At 41.2% G+C, this 12,250-nt stretch overlaps 1 protein-coding gene across 1 annotated transcript in view; it reads right to left on the minus strand.

Moving 5' to 3' along the window:
- Positions 1-1,254: 1,254 nt before the first annotated feature.
- LOC124267284 (pleckstrin homology domain-containing family A member 1-like) overlaps positions 1,255-12,250 on the minus strand; it is an 81,866-nt gene continuing 70,870 nt past the window's right edge. Inside the window, 1 exon segment of the mRNA XM_046702200.1 lies at positions 1,255-3,650. Within this exon segment, the coding sequence (XP_046558156.1) occupies positions 3,579-3,650 (72 nt within the window). The 3' untranslated portion in view covers positions 1,255-3,578.

The raw sequence follows: 12,250 nt of genomic DNA on the forward strand, positions 1-12,250 counted from the left end.
AACAGAAACACTGACTGTTACATGTATAATTATGAGATATTTCAGTACTGAAATTACAACCAGCTATGTTTTTCACAAGGGAAATCAGGAATATCATCCTATATAATTGTCAGATCTCTAAACTAATTAGTCAAAATGTATCCATGTAAATCTGTATCCTGGATTCGATGAGTCAATCCCCTTTTAAATCTGTATCTTGACCTCAACAGAGTACCCCTTTAACCATATATACTGACCTCAAGTGAGCCTCCCTTTAAATCTGCATCTTGACCTCAAAAGTGTACCCCTTTGACCCTATATACTGGCCTTGAGACCCTTTATAAACCTGTACACTGATCTGAGGTGTGTCTCCCTTTAAATCCATAATCTTGACCTGAGGCTCGTCTCTGGTTCAATCTACATTTTGAGGTAGTAGGCTTTTTTTAACATTTTCAATATTTTCTGAAAATGATATCATAGCGAATGGGTTACCTTTACCAGAACATACTGTGCACCTGTATATTACCGTTACAACAAAAAACTCCCACGGGAAGATCACATAGGTTTCTATCACTGGAAGACAGCACACAAAGGGGAGCATGTCAAAAACTATACTATCATATCAACAGTACATACAACTGGATACACTCTATGGTCATCATAGGGATGCTAGGATTGGGAAATAAATGAACCTGGTTTGATGGTTTGAGTAAATATTCACAAAACAAGACTTCTGGGACACCTGATGCTATTCCAGCAGCTTTACATATCCAGTTCAGTTCTATGATATTTTTAGACTGCACTTGGCTCATCAATTAATACTAAAAAAAGCAAGCCAGAGATCTTAGTTTTACTCCGATTTAGCAATATTCCAGCAATATCATGGCAGGATAAAACTATTGCTTCATTGTCAGTCAGTGGTAGTGTCGACACTGCATTCATGAATATGAACTTATTTGACTTGCATTACACATAGCCTGATTAGCTGACTTCTGTTGACAGATCTCATCACGACGCTACCACATTTCCCTCTTTTTAAGCCCAGGCATATATTTCTATCAACTCTTTAATAATTATTTACAATAAAACATTTCTAGAGAGGCTATATCCACCTCAAAGACGCTCACTGGCACTATTTTTTACAAGATTACGATGGAGTTTAATTGCAAACATAATCATTGGTAAAAAAAATCTAGCGGACATTTAACTGAGGCCAGGTATTATATTGAGGAAAATACGGCGCATCAGTTATGTTTTCACTGGTGATGGAGGAAGGTGGTATAAACTACTGACGATGAATAGGAACACGAATCTTGAGAAGCTGAACCATTTTTAGGCGAATGAATGCTGAACTGCAAAGCGACATGGTCAATCGGTGCAATGGCGTCATGGACCATTATTGTCATTGAATCATGTTTTACGTCTCCAACATCATCATCTCTAACAGCAAATATACTTCCTCATATGTGTGAATCTGAATAAAACTTCACAAAATGAAGACAAAGCTCGGTTTGATGCTAAAACATCACGGCTTGTAGTGATTTTGGAATACAAATATGCAAAAGACAAAGTGAGTGAAATGGTTGTGAGCACCCGTGAATAAACTAATAGCTGTCGATGAGTTAACAGCATGCATTCCATCACTCATCTGTCCACCTGTGGGACAATATTCATTTTGTTGGGAGTATTATTGATGTATCACTGCAGTCAGTCATGCAGGGGAACATGGCAAGGTTTTCTTAGCACAATATAGCTCTGGAATAAATCTCTAATATTCTGTGAGCAAAGGAGGTTGTGTGGGTGTGGGTGACAGGGGATTAAAGGTGTGTAGGTGTTTTAGGGGGAGTGGGGGATGGGGGGAAATTTATAGGAGAATGGGTGTTTTGAGGGGGGGATAACTGGAACTTGCTGGTTTGGGGAGGGAGATGGTTGGAGCATGGGTGAGCATGGGTGAGCATGGAAGGAGTGTGCGTGTTTGGGGAGGGAGATGGTTGGAGCATGGGTGTACAGGGTGGGCATGGAAGGAGTGTGCGTGTTTGGGGAGGGAGATGGTTGGAGCATGGGTGTACAGGGTGGGCATGGAAGGAGCTGTGCTCAAATGCCAAAAAAGTTGTGTATGTTTGTGACCAGTTGAGAAAAATGGTAGGCTGTACACAAATCAGAAGCTGGGGTTCTACCTCTCCCAACTGATATTTAGGTTCACAAGAGGGTATGCCATCTAAACATATATGTTGTTTTTCTTTTACAAAACCCAATAGAATTCAAACGTCACAAGTGCCAAATATTCAGTGGATATGTCAATACAATGTTTGAGTAAACACTGAAATTTAATGGTGTGTGGGTAATGGCATTCTCTGTATCTAGGCTCACATTTCAGTACACCTGCCATAACGTGTGGATCTGTTACCTCAAATTACCTGCCCATGATTTCCAACTGTAATTTGATTGGTTGCTTACTCAGAATGTGCCCTTAAAAACCAGCTTCAATGTTGGGTTATCAACAATATGGCCGCCAGTCCTACTGATTATGATTACATTTACGAGAAATTCTGACTGACATGTAAAAAGAAGCCCTGAAAAATAGTTTTGCTGGAAAGGATGTCTTCAAGTCCATGGCTTCAAGATAACATGAGCTACATCCTTTACCCTACCCCAATATGTGTGGTCGGTTAAATGTCCATACAAATCCACGGTGGGTAACTGTTGATGATAGGAACCATAGCAAAGGATCAAGGGGTTCAAGTAAGTCTACTGAATGCACACCCTGGAGTTACAGAGGATGGGGTACTGGGAACTTGAACAGTTTCATCAACGCCTTGTCACATGATAGACGGACTGTTATCAGGTCAGAGGCGGAGAATAATGAGCATGTTCCACCCGGCATTAGAGGTACCAGGTGGGACATGCATATTATCTAACACTGTACATCGTGTGTCAACGATTCCTCCTTCATTCAAAAATGTGAAGGAGGGTTGACCAATCATTAGCGAAAATGAAAGTGAGGCTATGCTGCTAGTTCCATTTTCATCCTGACATGATATTGATGTAGGTGAAAGAGCATCTACCTGCTAGCGCCATCTTCTTCCCTTATGTGACTGTGTTGTAGCTGAAAATGAGACTAGCTGTTAGCGCCAACTACTTCGTGTGGCCTTGACTCCACACAGGTCCTATAGTCTGTCTAGATGAAAATAGGCACAGCAGTCAATCTTGACCAGACACAGGCACAACACTCTGTCCAGACAGAATGCAGGCACACCAGTCTGTCTAGACTTGATACAGGCAAACAGTCAATCCAGATTAAATACTTCGCAAACAGTTCATCAGAGGCAATTGTGACCCAAAATATTTTCAGCAAAACATTTACAAAACGATATGACAGCTTAAATGTAACAAGAAGTCATAATGTTCTTTCCATTTTAAAAACACTAAAAATATGTAAACCCTGTTGATGGTATTATATATAACAAGAAGGATCCAATATTGTATAAACAGTGGGCCAAAAGCACTATGACAGAGTCCTCCGGATCCACATCCTGTGATGAGTGTGACAGGAGAAGACTTTGAGGAGCAGAAAGACAAAAAGCTGAAGTCATTTCCTGTCACCAGAACATCCAGTTCTTCTTCCGTAACTTGCCACGCCCACCGACATCCCCTCCAAGTCGATCGCGCAGCTGAAACAAAGGGAGAGAACTGAGTGAAAATATTTATATTGAATGAGTTGTAGCATGACTGAAAAAGAGAACACTAGATGCTGACAGCATGAGACTTGGATATACCCAGGTTGAAATGTGAACCTTGTTTTTTCAGTGAGCAAGCAAACACACTTTCCACTGGGCTAATCTCCATTAAAACCTTGATGCTAAGGGGTGATGAGCAATGACAATAGGGGCATCAGGTTTTCAAGTGAGTGAGTATGGTTTTGCGAAGTTTTTAGAAACATTCCAGCAATATCACAGCACTGGACACCAGAAATGGACTTCACACATTGCGCCCATGTGGGGATTCAAACTAGGGTCTTCGGCATGACGAGCGGAGGCTTTAACCACAAGGTTGTCCCACTGCCCCAGGGTTTTCAAGAGTTGTGTTGATACATAACCACGTTATTGTTGAACGGCATTTAGAAATGACACTCATAAAGGCAATAATTTATTGATGTAAACTTCTTTATTTTCAGGAACACAATGTTTCAGTGCGAGTGAGTGAGTTTGGTTTTACGCCACTTTTAGCAATATTCCAGCAATATCACAGCGGGGGACACCAGAAATGAGCTTCACACATTGTAGCCATATGGGGAATAGAACCCGGGCCTTCAGCATTACAAGCAAACACTTTAACCACAAGGCTACCTCACAACGTTTCAGACGATACAAGTAAGATTATACTCCAAACTGATCTGTAGCTAGAAAAAAGGTGAAATCCACAAATTCTCACTTTTAACTATGATATCATTTAATATTCCATGAAATTAGAAAGTCTTGAGAAATACCTTTTACAGTGTGAAGTTTAACTGTTTTCTGAGTAGACAGATCAAACATACTGTCATGGACTCGAAGATTGATGGGTAGAAAACAATAGATTGAGTACATACAATTTGACTCTGATGCAAGTGCCTGATTTCAATGGGACTTTGCCACACAATCAACAGTTTGACATTTTTGCCCAGCATCATCTAACTATAAACACGTCCAGTTACTGTGCTGCTCCTTACCTGCATCGTAGCTTTAAGAAGTGAAGATGTATGCCAGCTCCTATAGCTGGTAATGACTGACTGACTGAGTTTGGTTTTACGCCGTTTTAGCAACATTCCAGCAAAATCACGGCGGGGGACACCAGAAATGGGCTTAACACATTGTGCCCATGTGAGCTGGTAATGAAGTTCTTAACGAGACTATGTAAACCGATCTTGGGCTCAAGAACCTGTGAGAGCCCTGACAACTGACTGACTGAGTTTGGTTTTACGCCGCTTTTAGCAATATTCAAGCAACATCACGGCGGGAGAGCCCTGACAATGATAACAGGGTCTGGTACTGCCACGCCTGACTTGCCCGACACAATGATAACAGGATTTGGTACTGTCACCCCTGGCTTGCTCTACACAGTGATAACAGGGTCTGGTACAGCCACGCCTGACTTGCCCGACACAATGATAACAGGATCTGGTACAGCCAACCCTGACTTGCTCGACACAATGATAACAGGATCTGGTACAGCCAACCCTGACTTGCTCGACACAATGATAACAGGGTCTGGTACAGCCAACCCTGACTTGCTCGACACAATGATAACAGGGTCTGGTACAGCCACGCCTGACTTGCTCAACACAGTGATAACAGGGTCTGATACTGCCACCCCTGACTTGCTCGACACAATGATAACAGGGTCTGGTACAGCCACCCTTAACTTACTCAACACAATGATAACAAGGTCTGGTACAGCCACCCCTGACTTGCTTGACACAATGATAACAGGGTCTGGTACAGCCACCCCTGACTTGCTTGACACAATGATAACAGGGTCTGGTACAGCCACCCTTAACTTACTCAACACAATGATAACAAGGTCTGGTACAGCCACCCCTGACTTACTCGACACAATGATAACAAGGTCTGGTACAGCCACCCCTGACTTGCTTGACACAATGATAACAGGGTCTGGTACAGCCACCCCTGACTTACTCGACACAATGATAACAAGGTCTGGTACAGCCACCCCTGACTTGCTCGACACAATGATAACAGGGTCTGGTACAGCCACCCCTGACTTGCTCGACACATTGATAACAGGGTCTGGTACTGTCACCCGACTTTCTTGACACAATGATAACAGGGTCTGGTTCTGTCACACCTGACTTGCTTGACACAATGATAACAGGGTCTGGTACAGCCACCCCTGACTTGCTTGACACAATGATAACAGGGTCTGGTACAGCCACCCCTGACTTGCTCAACACAGTGATAACAGGGTACGTTTGGTTCTGTCACCCGTGACTTGCTTGGCACATTGATAACAGGGTCTGGTACTGTCACCCGACTTTCTTGACACAATGATAACAGGGTCTGGTTCTGTCACACCTGACTTGCTTGACACAATGATAACAGGGTCTGGTACAGCCACCCCTGACTTGCTTGACACAATGATAACAGGGTCTGGTACAGCCACCCCTGACTTGCTCGACACAATGATAACAGGGTCTGGTACAGCCACCCCTGACTTGCTTGACACAATGATAACAGGGTCTGGTTCAGCCACCCCTGACTTGCTCGACACAATGATAACAGGGTCTGGTTCTGTCACACCTGACTTGCTTGGCACATTGATAACAGGGTCTGGTACTGCCGTGCCTGACTTGCTTGACACAATGATAACAGGGTCTGGTACTGCAACGCCTGACTTGCTCAACACAATGATAACAGGGTCTGGTACTGCCACGCCTGACTTGCCCGACACAATGATAACAAGGTCTGGTTCTGCAACGCCTGACTTGCTCAACACAATGATAACAGGGTCTGGTACTGCCACGCCTGACTTGCTTAACACAATGATAACAGGGTCTGGTTCTGTCACCCCTAACTTACTCAACACAATGATAACAGGGTCTGGTACTGCCACGCCTAACTTGCTTGACACAATGATAACAGGGTCTGGTTCTGTCACCCCTAACTTACTCAACACAATGATAACAGGGTCTGGTACTGCCACACCTGACTTGCTTTACGCAATGATAACAGGGTCTGGTACTGCCACGCCTGACTTGCTTTACACAATGATAACAGGGTCTGGTACAGCCACCCCTGACTTGCTCAACACAGTGATAACAGGGTACGTTTTGTTCTGTCACCCGTGACTTGCTTGGCATATTGATAACAGGGTCTGGTACTGTCACCCGACTTTCTTGACACAATGATAACAGGGTCTGGTTCTGTCACACCTGACTTGCTTGACACAATGATATCAGGGTCTGGTACAGCCACCCCTGACTTGCTCAACACAATGATAACAGGGTTTGGTACAGCCACCCCTGACTTGCTCGACACAATAACAGGGTCTGGTACAGCCACCCCTGACTTGCTTGACACAATGATAACAGGGTCTGGTACAGCCACCCCTGACTTGCTTGGCACATTGATAACAGGGTCTGGTACTGCCATGCCTGACTTGCTTGACACAATGATAACAGGGTCTGGTACTGCAACGCCTGACTTGCTCAACACAATGATAACAGGGTCTGGTTCTGTCACCCCTGACTTGCTTGGCACATTGATAACAGGGTCTGGTACTGCCATGCCTGACTTGCTTGACACAATGATAACAGGGTCTGGTACTGCAACGCCTGACTTGCTCAACACAATGATAACAGGGTCTGGTACTGCCATGCCTGACTTGCTTGACACAATGATAACAGGGTCTGGTACTGCAACGCCTGACTTGCTCAACACAATGATAACAGGGTCTGGTACAGCCACGCCTAACTTGCTTGACACAATGATAACAGGGTCTGGTTCTGTCACCCCTGACTTGCTTGGCACATTGATAACAGGGTCTGGTACTGCCATGCCTGACTTTCTTGACACAATGATAACAGGGTCTGGTACTGCCATGCCTGACTTACTTGACACAATGATAACAGGGTCTGGTACTGCCATGCCTGACTTACTCAACACAGTGATAACAGGGTCTGGTACAGCCACCCCTGACTTGCCCTACACAGTGATAACAGGGTCTGGTAATGCCACCCCTGACTGAATCAACACAATGATATAGAGGATATTATATGTGTGCCCATGTCATACTATGTTTACGACACGAGTGCCTAAATGTTATTTAGGCACGAGTGTCATAAACATAGTATGACATGGGCACGAACATAATATTCTGTTTATTACCGAAATCGTCAAATTGAGGAAAATAAACCCAAATCTACTTTCAAACATAGGCTGGCTACCCGTGGTCGCCGCATGTAGAACGCAAAATATGAACCCCAATATGTTTGCCCTTGTAGGTAATAAAACAGGGTCTGGTACAGCCACACAATGATAACAGTGGTATCATCCTGCCATGCCTAGTGTTTTCATTGTAGATAAGAAAATAATTGAGTGGCATGCATAACAAGAAACAACTGCTTGCTGGAAACTAGAGTTCCTGAAAATACTTTCAACGAAAGTTGCATTTTGGACCAAACATTTTAGAAAAATAACTAATTTTACAAAAATATGGCCTGTACATGCTAAAGTATGCATGCCACTGTCAGTGAATTTAAAAATTCTATTTTGAAATCCTTGAAAACAAATACCGTATATGACTGTAGATAAGCCAAGGTCTGAACTTGACCCTTAAAATCAGTATCAAAATGGTATGTTCCGTATCTAAGCCAAACCACCCCCAATGGTCATATACAGTACATATGCTCATGGAGTAATGGAACACAGTGTGACAAATATGAACTGTTAAAAAATAATGTACAAAACACATATCTATTCTACTGTTTATTTCTCAACCGTTAATATACACATTATGACATAGACAAGCATGCAGTAAAGTTGCATATCGCCTGCATCTAGAGCCAGCCAATCAGCAGCTTCATACCAGCAACATTATTCTCTAAATATTTTTACTGGTGAGTAAAAGCCACAAAGATACTCCATGTTCAGTTCAAATACACTTGAGCATTTAAATGAATTTCTCATATTTAGTGATCAGAACATAGACAGCAATTACATGGACAGCCATTAGCATTATCATAGAAACCTATGAATCAAAAGATCTTTAACTGTAAAGCAGAAAGCTTTTTGACACAATGCTATCAACCATTCTTATTAAACACAATGGCCTTGAAACTACAGTACACTTGCATAACCTTGATTCATGGATATAAGGGAAATGCAGCGAAATTCATACTTTAAATGCATGCTTTCATTTTGTATACGCACTGATTATTTTATTCATTGATTCAGCAAATTGAAGATGCCTAATATTCCACTCGTGAAAACGTTTGTTTACGTGTGCCCACAAAATGTGACGTCACCTTGTTTCGTGGATTACGTAGACGGTTACTTTATATCACTATGTACGAAATCCCACTGCAGTAAGTATTGACACCAAGGAAACCAGACAACGAGAAGTGAGAATGTTGGAGCTAACGGTATCTTTTTTACTTGACATTTTGTTAAACTATAATTTGGTAATGGTGGTATTAGTGATTTGGGGCTATTTATCCCAATGCTGGACAATTATATTTAGTGTACTTGTGTGTAATGCAGAGATTCAGAACTTTCTTGTCAGCGAGGTGTGGCATTGTGTGTACATCAAAAGTACCGCTTCGTGACGTCAGTCGAGACTTAATTTACGAGCAAGCATGATAATTTCTGCGATCCACGAATCAAGGTTATCCACGAATTTAGGTTACGCTTCTGTAATTATTAAGCTTAAATCAATGTTTGTGCTTGCTGTAATAACATCATATCAAAATGAAAGGCAAATTTAAAGCAAGCAAATAGAAAATGTTCAAGTGAGTAAGGGCCACTGTGAACAGTATATCAGTTACACACAACAATAAGATGTATACTACACAAAATAAGTTAAAGAAATTATCACTGCAGTTAATCTGTAAAGGCACATGACAGATTAACTACGGTGGGTAATACTGCCGTCATCCATTCTTAAACCTGTTTTGAGTAGAATACAATACTGTTTAAATCACAAATTCTAGTTTATTGATTTCAATACTGCTTGATAAGCATAACTAATATTTGGTTTCTTTTCTAATATCATGAATACTGGTAAGTAAAGTCAATCCTTTAGTTTGATGAAACAAAAGAGTGAGAGAGTGAGTTTAGTTTTACGCTGCTTTTAGCAATATTCCAGCAATATCACGGTGGGGGAACCTGAAATGGGCTTCACACATTGTACCCATGTGGGGAATCGAACTCGGGTCTTCGGCGTGACGAGCAAATGTTTTAACCACAAGGCTACCCTACCATCCCGATGAACCAAAAGAACAATGGTTCTGAAGAGATTTAATCCCAGACATTCTATTCCTATTGTCTACATAAACCAGCTACTAAAGTTTACTGAACGCTATGAAGCAAATCTGATATAATCATCTCACTGAACGATATAATACCATGTGGTCAACCCTCGCTGCAGTAAACAAACCTAAATACCATTATTTGGATGACAATAAGTAAAAAAAATTAAATCTGTTAAAAAATTATCCTGTAGCTTTTTATTCTTGTAAACGCCTCCGTGGTGTAGTGGTTAGAGCGTTCCCCACTTTTACTGAATATATTTTGGAAAGTAATGAACAATTCCCACAAAGAGTATAAATAAAAGAATGATACATTACTAAACCATGCATTCACAATCATTGCTCACGCACAGATAGATCGTAAGTCCATTCCGTCCCAGCGTGCATGAAGGTTACATGTTTAATAGCAACAAGGATATAGTGAGTGAGTTAATATTAATCGTCACATCGGCAATATTTCAGCCGTGTCGTGGACCGCCTCCGTGGTGTAGTGGTTAGAGCGTCCGCCCGGAGAGTGGAAGGTCACGGGTTCGATCCCCGACTGCGTCATACCATAGACGTTAAAATATGGTACTTGTTGGTCCCTGCCTGGCGCTCGGCATTAATGGGTACAACAAGGACTGGTCGGCTCGGAGTCAGTATAATGTGTCTGAGTGGGTGGGGTATTCATGCTTCACTGCGGCATGGTATCTCAGTGGGCTAGCACTATAAAACCAGCTCAAGTCTGGGCTAGTACAAGCAGCCGCACATGCACATACACACGCATGCTTGTCATCATATGAGCAAAATACATTTGTATTCTCAAGCACGACGTTAAACCCAATTTCACCTCACCTCACCTTTTATTCTTGTTGCATAAAATAGTTCTCAAAATTGAAAGACACTGCAGAGTGCATTTTGCCATGTTGTTGATTATTGTTAAGCATGTCAGTTTTAACACTGACCATTCAATGATCGAGAAAACAGAAATGCCCATAATCACACCTTACTTTTTAAATGAAAACAATAAATTCATCATAGATGTCAAGTTGCAGCTTCTAAGATTTATTCCTTGTCAAATTATCCCATTTATGACAAATGCTTTTATTCTCGGAAAAGAAATAATGTTCCAAGGTACCAAATATTGTTTGATCACTGTGGCTGTCAATAATGGTGATACAGAATCTGTAGTATATGCCAATCAGTTCAAACAAAAACCAGAATTCACCATATTGAATTAAATAATGACTCACATCAATACCGTTTCCAGTTGCAAATAATGTGTATAAACAACAACCGGTCATCATCATGTGGACTTTCTGGTTTGGTTAGTTTATTGTGGTTATGGATACTCTCAGTTAGGTCCAGAATGTGGTTGGGGGTGCCAAAATATTTTGCTAAGGCCTTTTATGGCACTGTTGTTAGGCTATAAGTGGCATTGTTCCCGATGTACTCTTTGCTTTTTTCGAAATATCATGTTTCAACTTATGCAATTTCATGACATGTTATTTTAATTGTTTGATAATAAACAGAAAGTATTCATGATTAAATATTCATAATCATTACTATATATAAATGGAAAATATATTGCGTTCACCTCATGGTGTATTTTTTGCAGACATGGTTCTGACAAATGCTCTATTTGACCCCAGGCTCTATGAAAAGCAGCTATTGTCCACAATGGATTATTGGTCCTTGAACATTTCCCCGCCCCAAATTTGGTCACCCATCCCTAAACCATATGAAACTATGGTAAACTATGGTAATCAGCAACAATTTCCACCTAATTAAGCAAGGAAAGATAACTCTATTAAAATCCAGTTAAAATTTGTATATAGCCAGTCATGTTTGTAAAACATGATTTTTACCAGAAAATAAATAATTATTGTTCCCTTCGCTTGCATTGTATTGCCTGCATGAAGATGACATTGATTTTTTTTAAATTTTAAAGGCTTAAGTTGTCAGAGAGCAATCATTTGTGAGTGGAATAGTGTTTTCTCTGATGCCATGTTTAATTATTCATGGTGGTGCAGAATAAGAACATATCACTGAAATTTGAAAATATATAAAATCTTAAAATGTTGGTGAATATACCTGACATTTACTATGATGAGGAACACACTGATGATATAATGTTGTTTGTTGCGACTAGAACTACAAAGTTTTCAGGTATGAATATCACAATTGTCTATATATGTACAGTTATCTCCCCTTGTGGAATGTAAGATTTAATAGTTAGCATGGGGAAATCCTATTAAACATGAGCAA

This window comes from Haliotis rubra, unplaced genomic scaffold (genome assembly GCF_003918875.1).
Source record: "Haliotis rubra isolate DU_JTF1 unplaced genomic scaffold, ASM391887v1 Scf130, whole genome shotgun sequence".
NCBI lineage: Eukaryota > Metazoa > Mollusca > Gastropoda > Lepetellida > Haliotidae > Haliotis > Haliotis rubra.